General features: G+C 43.6%; 1 protein-coding gene across 2 annotated transcripts in view; it reads left to right on the top strand.

Annotated features, from left to right (window-relative positions):
• The first annotated feature begins 8,765 nt into the window (after positions 1-8,765).
• Positions 8,766-19,788, top strand: part of CAPN1 (calpain 1) — a 72,318-nt gene continuing 61,295 nt past the window's right edge. The window contains exons 1-3 of one of the 2 annotated variants that reach the window (XM_066582893.1): positions 8,788-8,919; positions 10,921-11,036; positions 14,351-14,646. In XM_066582893.1, coding sequence (XP_066438990.1) covers positions 14,380-14,646 — 267 coding nt within the window. In that variant the 5' untranslated portion in view covers positions 8,788-8,919; positions 10,921-11,036; positions 14,351-14,379. Of the gene's footprint in view, positions 8,920-10,920; positions 11,037-14,350; positions 14,647-19,788 lie in introns of both variants that reach the window. The other variant, XM_066582892.1, reaches the window with a different exon arrangement.

The following is a 19,788-nucleotide window of genomic DNA, read 5'->3' as shown; positions in this document are numbered from 1 at the left end:
CCCTAAACTCTGCTAGAGCTTTCCTACTTTAAAAAAAAATCATTTGCATGTTTCCCTAGTAAGATGCATGAGAAACGCCGTTGCAAAACTCGTAATTGCATTGGCATTGCCTATGCTATGTAAATCATACACGCCCATGGCAAACAGTAGAGACTTTACACGCTTAATACGTGAAAAAATAGAGCATGCTGAGATTTTTTTCTTGCACACGTAACATACTCCATCCATATATGCAAATGTGGACGAACAACGATACTCCATTAATTTATATTGCTGCTATGTACAGCGTATTACACGGTCGTTGAACGTGTGCGTAATAAACGCTGAAATTATGGGTCAGTACAATTACAGACATATCAAATTTCTATAGTTTTTATTATGTTTTTCACTAATTTTTTTTTAAATATAAAACTTTCAATAAAATGCTGCCAGGTATAAAGCAAGCTCGGCTCCTGAGCCTGCTTCATTGTCGTTAAGGGGTTAATAAAAAGCTGACTTTTTGTTTTACTTATCAGATAATATACATTGTCTGCTTTCAGCTATTTTTCCATATCTTCATTCAACACAGGTGTTAATGCAGCGTCCGAGGAGCAGACCCACAGTAAAGGAGATAGGGGCAGTAGAGAAGGCCTTGTCATCGGGCTCTACCATCTCCTCCTCTGGGGGTAGCACGAGACCCAACCAAGTTACTGCTAGGGTAAACGGTCAATAGAGCTCAGGTGTAGAGATGAGCGAACGTACTCGGATAGGCACTACTCGTCCGAGTAATGTGCCTTATCCGAGTACCTCCCTGCTCGTGCTGAAAGGTTCGGGAGCTGCCGCTGCTGACAGGTGAGTCGCAGCGGGGAGCGGGGCAGAGCGGGCGGGAGAGAAGGAGAGAAAGATCTCCCCTCCGTTCCTCCCCGCTCTCCCCTGCAGCTCCCCGCTCCGTGCCGGCACCCGAACCTTTCAGCACGAGCGGGGAGGTACTCGGATAAGGCACATTACTCGGACGAGTAGTGCCTATCCGAGTACGTTCGCTCATCTCTACTCAGGTGCCAAACAGGATAGTGGTGTGACAGGGAGGATTCACAGGATGACAGAAGAAGCCACAGTCCCAGTTATCTGTGGGGTTCTGCTCCCGGTCACTCTCTTCACTTTCTCTCCAGCTCTCTACCGGTCAACACTCACATTTCGACGTTACACTCAGTGTTGCATGGTGGCTCCTCTCGCTCTCTGTCAGTACTCCATACTAGCACCGAGGCGGCCTGGGGGAATTGGACCCAGGACAGGCATCAGGCCATCACTCAGCCTTTTCCATCTTGGGAATCCTCGTAAAATGAGGTGCAATTTCTCCAACAGTGAAAGTTCCTTCTTATCCTCAAGACAGGCTCCACTACTTTCACTCTTGCAGACTTTTTACTCTCTTTGGACTGCCTTTATTAACCCATTTAGTGCTGCAGAGGTGCAATACACATCACAAATGCATACACATAGAAGACAAGGACAATACAAAGGCACAAGACAAACACATTCACACTTATAGAGGGGCCCTGTTAACTCTGGGCCACTACATTAACCCCTTAATGACATGGTCTATTTTGGGCTTAAGGACGCAATGATTTTTGGCGGATTTTCTTCTCCATTTATCGAAAGTCATAACTTTTTTATTTTTCCGTCGACACAGCCGTATAAGGGCTTGTTTTTTGCGTGGCGAACTGTAGTTTTTATTGGTGCCACTTTTAGGTACGTTGACTATATTGTAAAACTTTTTTTTTTTTTATGATAGCAGGGAGAGAAAACGCATCATTTCTTTTTTTACAGCGCTAATCATGCAGCATAAATGACAAAATCCATTTTTTTCTGCAAGTCGGTACGGTTACAACGATACCAAAATTCTTCCATTTTTTTAGGTTTTTCCACTTTTCTGCAATAAAAACCCTTTTTTTGGAAATCTTTTTTTCCCCTCTATCGCTGCATTCAAAGTCCTGTAACTTTTTTATCTTTTTATGTAAGGAGCTCTGTGAGGGCTTATTATTTGCAAGACAAGCTGTAGTTTTTATTGGTACCATTTTGGGGTACATACGGCTTTTCTGATCACTTTTATTGCGTTTTTAGGGAGACAAAATGCCAAAAATTAGCGTTTTCTTTTTACAATTTTTTCTGTGCACACTCAAAAGCATGTACAGCTTATTATACGTGTCGTTACGGACGTGACAATACCAAATATGTGGTATTTAAATTTTTTCTTAACCTTTTTTTATGCTAATATGAGAAAAAGCATAAAAAAGTTTTTTTTTTACATTTTTTAAATCTTTTTTTTTCACACAATTTGTGTCCCCTGAGAGACTTTTACCACAGTACTGCTGATCGCTGTGATAATATACAGCGATCATAGGCATTGGCACTACAGCGATCATAGGCATTTGGCCTGTGCCATGGACACAGGCCGGGCTCTCGCGATAACATCGCCAGAGCCAGCTGAAGACATAGAGGGAGCGCGCTTCCTCTGTGAACTCTTTCCCTGCCACGTTCTACTTAGATCGCGGCTGGAATGGGGTTAACAGCGGGGGGGGGGGGGGGGGGCGGGGTGACTGACAGCCGGCTCCCGCTGCGGGATAGCACGAGATCATATGTGATCTTGCGCTATCCCCAGGACGTAAGTTTACGCCCTGTTGCGGGAAGCACCCTGCTGCCAGGACGTAAACTTACACCCTGGAGCGGGAAGGGGTTAAGGGCTAATGTCCACTAACGGACTTGTACCGTGGTTCCCGCGGCATAAATCCACAGTAGAATTCCGCAGCTATTAGGTTCCATTGAACCTAATAGCTCTTCTGCCAGCCAATGTCAACACGCGGATTTTACCACGGATTTCTGCAGCAGGAAATAAATCACGACATGTTCTATTTTCCACGGATTTACGCCGCAGGAGGTCTCCATTAATATAGCATTAATTGGTCACCAGCGACGCATTTTGTTTACCAACGCGGTACTCTGGCAGTGTAAATCTACAGGCGTATCCCGCGATGGTGATGGGCATGAGGCCTAATACTGTGAGATTTGGGCCAGCAGATTGCACTTTTCATGCAGCATAGCTTCAGGTCCTTGTTGTATGAAACACTCTCCAGTTTGTACAAGTGTTTACAAAAACCTTAAAGGGGTTGTCCCGCGGCAGCAAGTGGGTCTATACACTTCTGTATGGCCATATTAATGCACTTTGTAATGTACATTGTGCATTAATTATGAGCCATACAGAAGTTATAAGAAGTTTTTCACTTACCTGTTCCGTTGCTAGCGTCCTCGTTTCCATGGAGCCGACTAATTTTCGCCGTCTAATGGCCAAATTAGCCGCGCTTGCGCAGTCCGGGTCTTCTTCTGTTCTCAATGGGGCTCCGTGTAGCTCCGCCCCGTCACGTGCCGATTCCAGCCAATCAGGAGGCTGGAATCGGCAATGGAACGCACAGAAGCCCTGCGGTCCACGGAGGGAGAAGATGCCGGCGGCCATCTTCAGCCGGTAAGTAAGAAGTCCCCGGAGCGCGGGGATTCAGGTAAGCGCTGTGTGGATTTTTCTTTAGGTCCCTGCATCGGGGTTGTCTCGCGCCGAACGGGGGGGGGGGGGGGGGGGGGGGCGGGTTGAAAAAAAAACAACCCGTTTCGGCGCGGGACAACCCCTTTAAGGCCTCATTCACACTGGTGAGCAGGATATGGGGCCGTGAATCCTCCCCCCCTATCACTCTAGCTACCATGTGAATTCCCCAGAGATGCGAGGTGTTTTCATGTGAAAACAGCCTCACATCACTTTGGGGATGCAGGGATCCCCCAGTGCGGCTGTCACAGTCATGGCAGAGGATCGCGGAGTGTCTCCCATTGCTTTCCATGGGGCCAGTGCTGCTGCCGCCAGCCCTATTGAAAACATTAGGCACTGCAATGGGGAAAGTACGCAGCAAAATAGAACATGCCGCAACTTGGTTCCCACATAGCATCACATCACAGAGCTATGCAGGAAAACATCACCCATGTGTATGACCGCATGGGGTTCATATTTGTGCGAGATTTCTGTGTCTTACAACGCTCAAATCTTGCACGATTTTCTTGGCTGTGTGAACTTGCATTCGCAATACGCAGTGAATAGATTCCATTGATTACAATGGGATCGTTCACATGAATCTGCTTTATTTTCACACCTAAAGTCCCCATAGAAATCAATAAGGATGCGTAAATGCGCTCAAAATACGCTAGGAGAAGCGTAATACGCTGCTGAATTGCACAGGAGAAAGAACACATCTGGAACTCATTAGACTAATTAGCTATTTCAATTGGTGCATATTTTTGCCAAGTGCAAATGCTCATGCCTTGTGCAGAAAAAGTACAGTAAAATACGCCGATGTGCACACAAAACGCATAGTTTGTCACAAAAATGCTAGACTCTTGAACATGTAAATATGCATATCTATGTGTGTAGGGGGCCTAAGGGAACAGTGCTACAGAATATACCCTCCTGCAGAATATTCATCAGCAAAATCAGATGGCTAACGTTAGCTGCTAACAGTTAGCTGTGTGGATTTTGGCGCAGAATTCAGGGCCGTCAAATTCCGTAACGTACAGAATACTTCTGCAAGATGTACCGAAGGTCGTTTTCATATGGACAAGAAAATTGCGCATGATTTGTGCATTGCATTCATGTGACAGCCCTTTGGATATTTGTAGACAGCTATTAAGTCTCCTCTCAGCCTACTCTTCTGTAAGCTAAACATTCCCAGATCCTTTAACCGTTCCTCATAGGACATGATTCGCAGACCGCACACCATCTTGGTAACTCTTCTTTGAACTTGCTGCAGTTTGTCTATGTCTTTTCAAAATTTTCCATGCCCACAACTGGACACGGTATTCCAGATGAGGTCTGACTAAGGAAAAGTAGAGGAGGATAATTACCTCACATGATCTAGATCACTGATGGCGAACCTTTTAGAGACCGAGTGCCCCAACTGCAACCCAAAACACACTTATTTATTGCAAACTGCCAACATGTCAGGGGGCGGGGCTTATCACGACGTATGATTTCACCTCCGTCGTTATAAAAAGGAATGGTGTATTTCAAAATAGACAGGGTGCAGTTTTTGATTGCATTTGCAATGCGGAAATGCTGCAGAATTTGCCACGGAAATTTCCACTGAGGACACGCTGCAGCATTTCCACCACATGTAAACATACCCCAGTAGTAATATTAACCCCCCCCCCAGAGCGGCCACAGTGGTAATAGTGACCCCCCCTCCAATAGCAGCCCCAGGAATATTAGTGACCCCCCCACAGCAGCCCCAGTATTAATAGTGACCCCCCCCCCTCCCACAGCGACCCCAGTAGTAATAGTTAACCGCCCCTTCCCCCACAGCGGCCCCAGTAGTAATAGTGATACCCCACAGCGGCCCTAGTATTAATAGTGACACCCCACAGCAGCCCCAATAGTAACAGTGAAATCCCACGGCTGCCCTAATAATAACAGTGACATCCCATGGCTGCCCCAGTAGTAACAGTGATATCCCACGGTTGCCCCAGTAGTAAAAATGATATCCCACAGCTGCCCCAGTAGTAACAGTGACATCCCACAGTGGCCCCAGTAGTAATAATGACATCCCACAGTGGCCCCAGTAGTAATAGTGACACCCCACAGTGGTCCCAGTAGTAATAGTGTCATGCCACAGTGGTCCCAGTAGTAATAGTGTCATGCCACAGTGGCCCCAGCAGTAATAGTGACACCCCACAGTGGCCCCAGTAGTAATAGTGAGGGGAGGGCTCTGCGGGAGGGCCAGCATGGAGGGCTCTGCGTGCTGCTCTGGCACACGTGCCATAGGTTCGCCACCACTGATCTAGACTCTATGCTTTTTTAATACATGTGCTTGCCTGTTTTGGTGCTGCATCACACTGTTGACTCATATTCAGGCTGTGATCCATTAGTATACCCAAGTCTTTTTCACATGAGCTGCTTAGCTCAATTCCTCCCATTCTGTGTGAGTTTTTTTGGGACAGAGTCTAGTGGTACCCTACTTGACATATTCTTCCAGTTGGATGTGCAGCCATTTACGAACACTCTTTGAGTACAATCACTAAGCCAGTGGTAAATCCAACTAATAGTTGCCCTGTAAATCCCATATTTGGTATTTTTTTCAATGAAGATGGTATGAGATACTTTGTCAAATGCCTTGCAGAAGTCAAGATACAGCATCTACTGCATTTTCTTGATCCACCCAGTCAGTGATTCTGTCATAAAAGGAAATTATCTGGCATGAATTGTTTGCTACAAACCCATGCTGGCTCTGGTTAGTTATACATTCTCATCCAAGTACTTGCATACATGCTGTTTAATCATTTGTTCAGAGATCTTTTCCTATAGAACATGCTGCGAGCGAAAATATACTTATATACAGGAGATACCTAGGTTATATCAGCAAGCTCCATATCATTATATACAGGGAGATGTATAACTTACACCAGCTGTACATATATATTTATATACAGGAGATACCCAGGTTATACCAGCATGCTCCATATTACTAAATACAGGAGATGTAAATGATCACCACCTAAGGGGCTACAAACACATTTTCACGTATTCCAGGAAATGCATCATGTTTGGAAAGACTATGCCAAGGCGCTAGCTCACATATGTAAATTCGTTTTGCAGCTGCATGCAGCGCATCTTAGATATGGGTACAGGTAAGGGTACAGGGGTTAGGGGGGTGGGGGAATGGTCATAATACTGAGCTAATGTAAATCCCTTTACATGGCCATGTTTTAAAAACGCAGCATTACCAATTTTTGTTTGATTTTGCCTCTGTATTTTCATTTATTGGTACTATTTTCTATTGGCCAAATATGGATCAACATTTGCCCTGTATAAAAAAAAAACAATCATAGCAAATATGAAGGCACAGATCAAACAATGATGAAACACTAATGACATGTGGCACAATGTCGTCTGCAGCATGTCTGTATTATGGGTCCCTAATACGGGCGAGTACCATACGCTTGTCTGAAATCAGCTTGAGGGTGCATTCAGACGACCGTATATCGGCCGGGTATTCACGCCGGCCGATATACGGCGTCTCTCTCTGCAGGGGAAGGAGGCTGGAAGAGCCGGGAACAGTGCCCTGAGCTCCCGCCCCCTCTCTGTCTGTCCCTACTATTTGCAATGAGAGGAGGTGGGGTGGGGCTAAGTTCCGGGAATTAGCTCCGCCCCCGTCCTGCCTCTCCCATTGAAAATAGTGCAGGGCGTGGAGAGGAGACAGAGAGGGGGCGGGAGCTCAGTGCACTGCTCCCGACTCTTCCAGCCTCCTTCCCCTGCAGAGAGAGACACCGTATATCGGGCGGCGTGAATACCCAGCCGATATACGGTTGTCTGAATGCGCCCTAAGGCCGGATTCACATAAGTGTACGCGTATTTACACATGCATTTGTGCAGCGTTTTTGTGGAATGGGCGTTGCGTATTTGCACGCACAAGTTTGTTTTTTACTGTACTATTTGTGTGCACAAATCATGGCATTTGCACGCACAAAAAAAATGGCCAATTAGAGTTCAATACGTGCTCTATCACTGTACAAGTACGCGGGAAATTAGAACATGTTGTGTACTTTTTTTGCACAACTGAAATGCGCACACAAAATACTTGCATGTGAACAAACTAGTTGACATCAATGGGTTCTATTCCCTGTGTATTGCGTGTGCAAATATTTCATAGGCAAATAAGCCGGTATGAATCCAGCCTGTGGTCTGTGTCACGAAAATGTATCTGTGCAGAGTTTTGCGCATGTAGAAATTTGCGCACGATTCGCAGTGAATAAAACTCATTGATTTCAATTAATTTAGTTTGAACAAAAAAATACACAGCCTGCTGTATTTTCCCGGGCATTTTCGCATGAAAGTAGCGCATACTAAACTTATTTGCCCATTTTAATTAATGGTCGTGTGTCTTTTTGTGCGCGTGGTTTGTGTGTGCAAAAACTACACTAAAATACACAGAGGTGTGCGCAAAAATGCAATGCCCAAATACGCATGTAAAGGCACATACGCCTGTATGACACTGGCCTACAGCCGGCCTCACACGGACATATTTGCGTGTGCAATATTTCATTCTCATGCATGTGCATTTCGGCTGCGCAAAAAAAGAAATAACATGCTCTATTTTCATGCTTAATTGAGCAGCAATGGTCTCCATAGAAGTCAATGAAGATCTGCAAATGCGCGCAATATGCAACAAGATGCGTAAAAAAGTTTTTTATAATTGCGCTGAAACAAGAACATATCTGGAACTCTTTAGCCATTTCAATCAGTGTGTTTGCTTCCAACCCGCAATTGGACATGCCCTGTGGGCAGAAAAAGTACAGTAGAATACGCCTGTATGAGCGCAAAAATGCCTTGTTGATAGCACAAAAATGTGCTAAGGCGTGAACAATTGCGCTTACGTCCATGTGAAGCCGGCCTCAATCTCTGTAGCTCTAGCTGTCACCTGGCAGACAGAAAGCAACACAGGAGGTTCTGAGCAGGCAGCACAAGAATCAGAAGCAATAGTATAATATATCAGATATAACATGGGCCCAACTTATTAACTAAGGAGCGATGAAGAAGAAGAAGCGTGCATTGCCTGCAGTACATACACTACAGATAGGACTGCAGACTGGGGAGGAGAGTGACAAGGAATCAGCCTGATACTAGTGATAGAGACATCAAACAGGCAGTAGGGAGGGTCTGACAGCAGAGACAGCTGCTGGGAGGGTCTGCTGAGAGACAGCCCCAGGGAGTGTCTGAGAGACTGGAAGAGCAGGGAGGAGACTGCAGCAAGACAAACACAGCCCAAAAAAATTACCAGGAAGGGTGAGACTGTGAAAGCTGCAGTCTATTACACACCAAGAGACCCTCACTAGCAGCAAGCGGGGTCCTCAGCACAGGTAGGCAGCATAAAGTACCAGGAAATGTCTCACTAAGGAGACTCCCTTTGTGGAGATATTTTTAGATTTGGGGAGTGTTCATGGGGGTAGAACATTTGGGGAAAGTAACAAGTTTGTACCTTGTGAATTTCAGTGTTATGTTTTTGATACTTTGTAACTAAAAGTGTAACCATAACATTGATACTTTGTATATGTGGAGTCTGTTTTGACACATAGATCTAGTAGAGCTGAAATGGCCGTTAACTCTTTAGGGCTGCATTGCTTCTGTACTGTAATAACTGCGGTACATTGGCCTGCACCTCTATGTAAAACCATATAATTGGTACATCGTGATATCACAAGTGATAAAAGCCTAGATTACACTCCCATCTGCACAGTATAGTAAGTAGTAACTTCTTCCCCTATAGAGAAGCACCGCAAGCATGCCAGAGCTGCTAGTCATCTACTGTATATCTTCCAATATGGTGACGTGAAAGATTACAGTTAGTCATGAGGGGTGTTAAAGTGCTGTACCATGTTTTAAAGCTAGAGTGAACCATATTCTGCTGTGTGTTACTTGCTCAGCTCTGCTAAATCTGTGGGCAGTCAGTGGCTCTGACATTATACATATGGGCATTAGATATAGAATATTTGGACTATATAGTCATAAGGGTGCTTTCAAGTGAGCAAAATAATTTTGCAAGATATACTGAAAGACGTGTAAAATTCTGTACCAAAATCTAGATGTAAACACACAGGTATTGGAGCGCAATTCTGCAGCTGCAGATCAAAATGCATCTTTCAGTGCATCTAGCAGAGATGTTCTGCTCTTCCAAAAAAAAACCTAATAAACCTGGTTTGTTACTGTTGCTAGATGGCCATGTTGATGGGTAAAGAAAGATATATCTTGTAACTACAGTCTGTAAGTAAAGCAAAAAAAACCTGTGCAGTATGCCAGACTAAGGCCTTGTTCACACAGCAGATTTATTTGCGCCAAATCTGCTTAAAACTCTCCTCGCATTCATTTCAATGGGAACTCCTTGCTGCTTATATATTATGGATTATTCCACAACAGCTTTAAAATCTGTGTTGTGGGGAAAAAAAATAGTCACTTGCGGAATCGGACTCAATTTTCCTATTGAAATGAATAGGGCCGCTAAAAATCTGCGCTAAATCCAGATCATATTCTTCATGTAAATTTGAAAAATGCGAACGCCATGTCAATTTTTTTTTTTTCCTCTTTAAACCACCGTGTGAATGTATTCTTTAAGGGTGCATTCACATGGGCGAGAGCGGGTCGCACCCAACATTCTTGGGCACGACTTGCATCACACACAGCACACAGACACCCCGTCCGTGTGCTGCGCGATGTGTGGGAGACGGCATATCTGCATGCTCGATTCTCATGCTTGAATGTTCTCCGTTTTGCAGGGCCGCTGCTAGAGAAAAAACGCTCCTGTATAGATTCTCATTGCAAATATTGGGTTGTATCTTTGTGTGAGTTTGGATGTCTTGAACCTCACGCCAATTTCTCTCCCGCGTGAATGCACCCTGATGAGGTTGTCCGGAATTAGAAAAACATGGCTGCATATATTATATATATTTTTTTTTTAAACCTCACTGCACTGGGTTACATCTGGCATTGCAAGCTCAGCTCCATTGAAGTGAATCAGGCTAACCTGCAATACCACATACAACCTGCAGATGTGTCTGGCACTGTTGCAGCCATGTTTTTCTAATCTTGTACAACTTCTTTAATGATAATAAGCAGAGCCTGACAGCCTGTGCCTCACCCAAAATTGATTCCTGCTTAAACCTCTCTTAAACTGGTTTATGTAAAATAAAGCAGATGCAAATTATACTGACATGGGCTTTGTGGGATTTAATGTAAAGATGCCTTGTCACCTGCTCTTCACCTTCACCTTCAAGAAGATGATACTAGAAAACCTGTTCTTCTAGCTGACATTCACTTTAATATGTCAGTGTATTAGGCTTTACATGGTGATTTATGTTTTGTTGTAGAGGTGAATCTCTCAGGAACTCGCCCTGAACGCCTACTCCCAAAGTCAGAATTTTGGCCTTGTCTGCAACCAATCAGATTGCTTCTTTTTTTGTCACAGTCACACAGCAATATTCTGGTCAGTATACCCCATCAATATTTGTAAGCCAAAACCAGGAGAGGAACCAACAGATAAAAAGCATAATGGAATGCGGGAGCAGATTAGGAAATTAAAGTGGTCTTGGGAAAAAAAAAAATTACAAAGCGGCCCCATGTTGTAGGTGGGCCCAAAGCAGCAGCAAAGTGGGTGAATACAAGTAGGTAGGGGTCAGTAAATCACCTGCTGCAGCCAGGAAACCTATGTGGCATGCGTAGCTCGACACAGTAAATTTACTATGTAGCACAGAACATGTTAGAACTGGGGGTATATATGAAGATGCCACCTATTTCTAACCCCTTAAACCTTCATGACATGAATGAACCTTATAGAATGGCTTGTCTTTAGCTGGTAGGGCAGAGATTTGTCATGGGTACTGCATCTGCATGATCCCTGTGCTGACTTACAGCCGAGCTCTTGTTGCAATGACTAGGATCAGAAAGACTTTGATCCCTGTCGTTTAAAGGGGTTGTCCCGCGCCGAAACGGGTTTTTGTTTTTTTTTAACCCCCCCCCCCCCCCGTTCGGCGCGAGACAACCCCGATGCAGGGGTTAAAAAAACAACCCGCACAGCGCTTACCTGAATCCCGGCGGTCCGGCGTCTTCATACTTACCTGCTGAAGATGGCCGCCGGGATCCTCTGTCTCCGTGGACCGCAGGGCTTCTGTGCGGTCCATTGCCGATTCCAGCCTCCTGATTGGCTGGAATCGGCACGTGACGGGGCGGAGCTACACGGAGCCGGCATTCTACACGAGCGGCCCCATAGAAGACTGCAGAAGACCCGGACTGCGCAAGCGCGGCTAATTTGGCCATCGGAGGGCGAAAATTAGTCGGCTCCATGGGAACGAGGACGCCAGCAACGGAGCAGGTAAGTATAAAACTTTTTATAACTTCTGTATGGCTCATAATTAATGCACAATGTACATTACAAAGTGCATTAATATGGCCATACAGAAGTGTATAGACCCACTTGCTGCCGCGGGACAACCCCTTTAACTCATGGTAACCATGGTATCCAGGTGATTAGATAGAGTGAGGGGGCTCCTTCTGTCCCCATCGGACCCCCACAAATACAATCATGGGATGCCGTTGCATAAACATGGCAGCCATAGGCCTAGATAAGATGCCCAGGCATGCCACAGCTGTATGACCATTAGGATGAGCTTTCAGCATTGCCTAATAGATTGTTTTACAGTTGTAGACGAGTATAAAATAATTCTTTGCTACGAGTTATATATATATATAATAGAGAATATACCAAAGATCACATTGTGACGTCCTCAGTGGGTCTAAATAGATAAACTTTATTAAAGATTTATTCCATTGTTAAAAATGTGAAGAAAAATAAACCACGCACTGCATCAGTGTAAAGATCGTGACCTGTATAATTACCTCCATACTGTCACTGCATAAAACCCATTCTATTAAGACCAACATTACTAATAAGAACACTATATAAGGGGCAAAAACTCCCGCTACACCAGGATCACATATTACCATCACCTAGTGATTAATATCAACGTACTGTCACTGAATAAAGACCACTACAAAGATCATTATTACCAATAACAACACTAGATGAGAGCCAAATCATATCCCCAGAGCATGACCATATAATACCACCACAGTGTTGCTGAAAAAACCAAACGCTAGACAGAGACCAATATTAGACTTGCATAGAGTGACCATATAGCACTAGATTTACACAGGGACTTTGAAGACTGTATAAGTGATTACAGTACCGTTATATCCAGATGTCTCCTCTGACTGGAGTTGTTCACTCTCCCTTTTTTCTTCATCTTGCCCAGACCATCATGACTACTTCTCTCTGCTGAATTTGACACGGACATCTTTTACACTTCAATTTTCCAGAGACCTGGCTTTATTTTCTAAACTTCTACATGATCTCCCTATCCATAGTGCCCTAGATAGTAGTAATGGAACCTGAGGTGATCCATGTAGTAATAGTATCCACCTATTTGTGCTCCCTGTAGGCCCCACGTAATAGTGCCACTTTTTTTGACCGACAAACAGCAAAAGTGCTCCCACTCAGTAAGAATGCCCCATATAGGCCCTTGCTCAGTAAGAATACCCTTCACAGGCCTATGGAATTCAGAAAGTGAACAGTGTGGGTGCAGCAGACTAGAGTGGCCAATAGTGGGAGGAGCAACTTAAAAATAAAATTTCTCCCCTCTGCCAGCCCCATGACCTAACCGCTCAACTAAAGATTTTCCCGGTGGGTTGTATGGTCAGTCCGCCCGTAAAGGATAGATTTGTATCTCTTCCACATTCCGGACCCACTCCTGCTTTGGCTTACAATTTTTTGGGGTGGAAAATACTGATCAGAATATTGCCATGCAAATAGAACTGAAGGCCAAAGGCACACGGATGTATAAAACTCATCCGCAATTTTTCTGCATCCATGTGGAATTCTGTATGTAGCCCAAGTGGTGGGCTATACATAGAAGTGCTTTTTCATAAGACAGTTGGTCCATATGAAAATAATCACTGCACACCCTATTTTTCTCTGTATCGCAGACAAGAATAGTACATGAAATGTCCACTGCCCCCACAGATCGGACAGCACATGGCTTGGTGTCAGTGTGCTGTCCAATGCAAGTTGTGCAAAACGCATATGGATATCTGAATCTGGTCCAGTCTAGTTTTGCTGGAAGTATGTAAACCTGAATCTAGTTGCTAGATTGCTTTTTAGATGTAAGAATTGACCTGTGAATATGGCCTTCCAGTAACAATGTCATGATCTCTATTTTCTGTGTGTTCTAAAAGGGGCTACAGTTACAATAACACAACTATGTCAATGGCTACAAGGAAGGTAAAATTAAATGGATCATAAGTTGTTCCTTAATAGAGATGAGCGCGCGTACTCGCTAAGGCAAACTACTCGAGGTGCCTGCGGGGGAGAGCGGTGAGGACCGGGGGGGGGGAGGGAGGAGGATATCTCTCTCACTCCCCCCCCCCCCATCCTTTTTGCCGGTACTCGCATAAAGCACTACTCGCTCGTGTAGTTTACCTTAGCGAGTACGCTCGATCATCTATATTCATTAACTGTCTGGGACAATGGAGAATAAATTATAGTTTCGGCCTTGCTGAATTCAAATAGCTCTTAGCCTGAATTTGTCTACCCTGCTATAGGAGCTCTCCTTCCTCCATCCATGCCAATACTTATGGGTAGCATTAAGCCACGCTAACGGTAATACAGTATATATAACCTGGGAAATAATGTGATGCTTCATTCTCTTTTTACTGAGAATAGTCTATTTCATGCATATGTTTCAGGAGTAGACTCAATCTGTTGGAGAGCCAAGATGTCTGAGGAAGTGATAGTTCCAGTATACGCAACCGGGATCTCTGCCCAGCTGCAGAAGGAGCGGGACCAAGAGCTAGGCATAGGAAAACATGAGAACGCTGTGAAGTTTTTGGGGCAGGATTTCGATCGGATTCAGCATGAGTGTCTACAAAGCGGAACTCTCTTTAAAGATGATACCTTTCCTCCCTCTGCTTACTCAATCGGGTTTAAGGAGCTTGGTCCAAACTCGTCTAAGACCTATGGAGTTAAATGGGTCCGGCCTACGGTAAGAAACTAATGAATTTAATTGTACAGACTCTCCATTGTCTAAACAGCTTTTCTCTGTTTGCCTTTTTTGCTGAACCTTTGGCTGAAACTATGTACAAGTAGAACGCTTGGACTGATTTTCGAATAAGTGAAATTTGCCACTGGCTGTTTTAAAGCATTCCTCAATTCAATCCCTAAAGTTCACATGTATGTTTTTGGGCTTTATTTGCAAAAACATTGCAGCCAAATTACTTCAAAGCCTACAGGAAAATATTGTAAAAGTCTGTAAAGACAGTGTTTTTTTTTTTTTTTTTCATTTTTATGCTTTTTTTTTTTTTATGCTTGCAGATGTTGCTTTAAAGTCTACAGTAAAACATTGCAAAGATTATATACAGAGCAGTTTTTTTGGATTAAGGTGGATCAATGGCCTTTTTATCCCCCTCAAGACAAGAGATTTTTTTTTTTTTTTTTTTTTTTCATTTTCTTTCCTAAGTATTTCCTAAGATGTAAATTCTAAAGTTCAGATATATCCTATGGTTACACACGATTTCTCCTCCCTGATTTCTCTATCAGTATCTGGGGGGTTCATGTTATATGTATGTTTGTCAGTCCTAGCCCCACATATTTTAATTACATTTTCTAATAGAGTTGATTTTAGGTGTCTGTTTTGTGAAGGGTGTCAGATTTATACTTGGACATCTCTGCTTCAGTGAATCTACTTAACTAATTTTAGCATTAAGAGGCAGTAAATCCTTTCCCCTGTTGTGTTCCAGCAGTCATAACTGTTTAACTTTTTCGTTAATGTAGCTTTATATTGCTACTTTATGTTGGCACAAAAAATGTGTCAATGTTTGAGGTGTTTTTTTTGGGGTGGGGTGGGGTGGGGGAAGAGAGGAGGGTTTTAGAAGAATGGAAAGAAAAAGCAATTTCACCATTGTCTTTTGTTTATTTCTGTGGCATTGACAGTGTGGTCTAAATATTGTGGCCTTTATTCTATAGGTTGGTACAATTATGTCAATACCAAAATGATAGTGTGTTATTATGTTTTACCACTTTTGCGCAATATAACTTTTTGTTAAAAAAAACAAATCCTTTTGTGTGGTGCCACATTCCAGGACCAGAGCATTTTGTATTTCTCAATCAACAGAACTGTATCAAGCCTGGGTTTTGGGGAAGCTAAATATTTTTCTGCTTTATTCCCCATTGATTTTAATGTGTTTCATTTAAAAAAAAAATATATTTGTTTACTTATTTTTTTAACTTGTTTAATTTCCATTTTACAAATAGTGCAGTCATATAAAAAACAAAACATTGAAATGATAGAATACTTACTTCTACTGTACAGCGGCCCCTATCTGCATAGTACAATGTTATAGCCCATGGACAGGTCTTTCCATAGTAGTGTCAATCCAGTCACGTGACCCCTGGTGTTCAACTCGCGCTGATCTGGTATCTAATAGGTGAATAGTAGAAAACTGAGGTGCAGCAATCGCACAGTACTACTACCTGCAGCGTCCACAGATACTGACAGACATGACGACGTTGTGGGTAGTGATCTACTAGTTACCTATTAGATACCTGATCAGTGTAAGGGCTCATTCACACAGGTGTGTTGTCACCACGTATTTCCCATCCGTAACACACGGTGAATGGAGGCAATGAAAGTCAATGGACTTTAACTCCCCTATTCACACCTGTGTGTGGGCACTGCGTATCTATATAAAAATAAATCTCGGCATGCTCTATTTCTCCACATATCATACGCGGCCCCTTTAATTGGCTGTGTATGAAACACTGTCCATATACACGCAATTCGTATGGGAGTGTTTCGATACGCATCTAATGTATATGTGAATTTCCAAAACAAAAAAAAATACTACGTCAGGTTGCCGGGCATGCGCAGTGCCAATCGCAACCAGTACGCACTTTCTGCCAGCAGGGAAATTCGCAGTGTTGTAGGCATATGCCTGGGTGAATGAGCCCTAAGTTGAACATCAGGGGTCACATGACTGATGGCCATTACTAGGGAGAGACCTGTCCATGGGCTATAGTATTCTACTATGCAGATAGGGGCCGCTGCGCTGGTGTAAGAAAAGGATGTGAGCAGAATTTTAAATGCATGTATATTAGAAAATTGTATGATTTTATAACTAAATAACTGAAAAAAGAGCAGTAGAAGGCGGACAACCCCTTTTGAGTGCAATATTTTATAAACACGACAATAGCAAACATATTTTTTTCCATCATTTAGATTTTTATTGGAGAAAGAGGGGCGGGGGTGTTTGAACCACATATATATATATATATATATATTATAATATTATTTATTCTTTTTAAAGAATTTGTTAAACTTCTCTTTTCGTAAGTCCCCATAGGGAACTTCAACTTGCGATCAGTATTAAAGTATATAGTAATTTTCAATATTGCTTATTTGGCTCTGCCACAGGGAGGGCTTAATAAACATCCACACATGGCAGCCTTGAGAGCCTTCACTAGGCTCGGAGCTACTATACTAACCCATTGGCACCCCACTATTGCTTCCTAGGGCCCCCTCTCTGACTGTCAAAACTGACCATACATCTAAAACACAGTGTCCTCTAAATCAGGGATCCGTAACCTCCGGTCCGTGGACCAGGCCGTTGGAAGTTTTTTGCTGCGCCACCGTCGGCTGCTCACCACGTTATTAGTAAATACCGGCAGGGGCCGCAGCTCCCCTGCCGATATTCACTAAGCAGCGCCTGACATCAGTGTGCAGCTGGGATCCTCCCCTGATGTCTCGTACTTGGTTCCGCGAGAGCAGGAGGGGGAAGGCATCCAGCAGCACATTGACGTCACAGTGTGCACCTGGGATCAGCGCTGCTAGCAGGGCCGAGCAGAGGAGTAGCAGTGCCTGCATAAGGAGGAAGGGGTAAGTATGTGAATTTCAGGGGGGGGGGGGGGGGCGCTATTACTACTTGGGCTGATATAGGGGATACTATTAGCAATAGTGTCCCCTATATCGGCCCCAGTAGTAATAGCATTACTACTGAAACCCTGCCCCATCCCCACCTCGCCCTGCCAGGCTATGGAAAAATGGTCTTGCTTGAAGCCGGTCCCTGGTGCAAAAAAGGTTGGGGACCACTGCTCTAAATAGTAACCTGCTGTATTTGAAGCTAACTTCAATCGCGGTAGTGCTGGCGGCTGTCAGTTCTCAAAAGCAGCTTCAAGCCCCTGATTATGGAGAGGACGCGGCTCAAGGACCCGCTTCATACACCTTTTTATGACTATGTGATAAGGCTAGGAAGGAGTTAACAAAACACAGCATTTGCTTGATATGGCGATTTTTCTAGTGCGTTCTCCGTAGGCTTCTTTATACAACTTCCAAAATACCAGAATAAATACTGTATAAAATGTAAAAAAAAAAATAAAAGAAAAACCACTTATAATGCATGGCATTATTTTACACATGTAGAATGCAGACAAATTGATAAATGTAGGAGGCGTTAATGGGATCTTATAGGGTCAGAGAGCAGATATGTTTGATTACACATGTAGGTTCACATAAGTGCTCCTATGGACATGTTGCTTATGTATGGAGTGCATTCATATAGGGGACTCGGCATCAGCCTACAAGCCGAAGTGCCTGAAAAGTAACTTATTCCGTGTCCTATGGTAAGGTTATGCTGTGCAATTGCCCTGAAAATCTGCAGCAATTTACAATACAGTACTTGTGGATGAGGTTTTAAAAACCCTGTTCACATATGGCGGAACAAATCTATGCAGAGTTGCAGACATGCTGGATTTCCTAAAGCTAAATGATTGGCGTGCCAACCTTTAATAACCCACACAGTCTGCTTATAGTGAATTTTCCCCGTATTCTATAACTCCCAGTACTACAAGCCACCAATGAAGACTCGAGTTTCTGTTTTAATATTGCAAAATTCCCAGTGATCAGAAAAATATTTTTCCTCTGGCAGAATGACAAGAAGTGAAGAAAGATAGATATGAGCCACCAAACCACACCCATTACACCATGCCCAGCACCCACACTGCTGCTTTAACAGATTGTAGATTCTTGTATAGGACTTCTCAGTTATACAGCTCATACTTAAAGAGCACTTGGCATCTTTCCTGACTTGTCTATTTTCGGAAAACCTTATGTCTCCAAAAAAACAATTTTAGAGCATCTCTTCTGAACTCTGTTGTGCTGTTCCTCTCCTAGTCCTCCTGGAAATCTATGAATTGAGGGCTAGGTGATACCATTTCCGTATCAATGAGATATGTGCCTATACGGTGTGAAATTGTTCACCATGTAAAATGGTTTATGAGCATGGTTTATTGGTAAAAGCTCATTTACATGCAAAGACAATCTTTCAAACGATAGAAAGATTGACCATTTCAGCGATTTATTTTGCATAAAGTCCTAATGGGCACTAATGCCCATTAGCACTTAATCAGCTTCATTTGCATGTAATAGAGCCCCCAGGAGCTGCTTGCAGAACACAGCAGGTGGTCTGAGCTCTGCAATCAGCTCCTTTTGTTATCGCATGGGTGGTCAGCTGAATACAATGTAATCAGCTGCTCTGGTGCAGAACACAACATGCTGTCCCTGCTATCTCTCTCCGGCTGAACAATGCATTTTATGCTCGTCTAAAAATCGTCGTTCAGCCGAACAGCGAAAGATGAAAGCGTTTACACTCAATGATTATCGCTCAAAAGCCATTGTTTGAACGAATTCTGAGCAATACTTGTTACATGTAAATGGGACTATAGGGTAATGGCAACACCCTCCTGTCAATTTATTTGTTCATTATCAGAATAGCAGAGGAATGGCACAAGGAGGATTATAGATATTTACTAAAATAGACATGTCAGGAAAGTTGATGGGTCTTCTTTAATCTCTTAAGGACCAAGAATGGCAAATATAAGGCACTTGGTCCTGGGCTTTATTCCCTGCCGATAGCAGATGTATGGTGCTGGAGTAAAGCCTCTGCTTCTGCAATCAAGCAGCAGCAGGTTAGGTTCCCTCCTGTCAGACACAGCATAGGACTGGAGTAGAAGGGAGAAGCTGTTTTTAACTGCCTCTGCCTTCTCCTTTCCCAGCTGCATAGCACTATGTACTAAAAAGTGAAAGCAAAAATATTATTTCCACTATGCGACCCAGCGATCACATGACTGCCAT

Source organism: Eleutherodactylus coqui, chromosome 11, assembly GCF_035609145.1.
Source record: "Eleutherodactylus coqui strain aEleCoq1 chromosome 11, aEleCoq1.hap1, whole genome shotgun sequence".
In the NCBI taxonomy this organism is placed as follows: domain Eukaryota; kingdom Metazoa; phylum Chordata; class Amphibia; order Anura; family Eleutherodactylidae; genus Eleutherodactylus; species Eleutherodactylus coqui.
The sequence above is the reverse complement of the archived record's forward strand: the minus strand, read 5'-3'. Positions and strand labels throughout refer to the sequence as shown.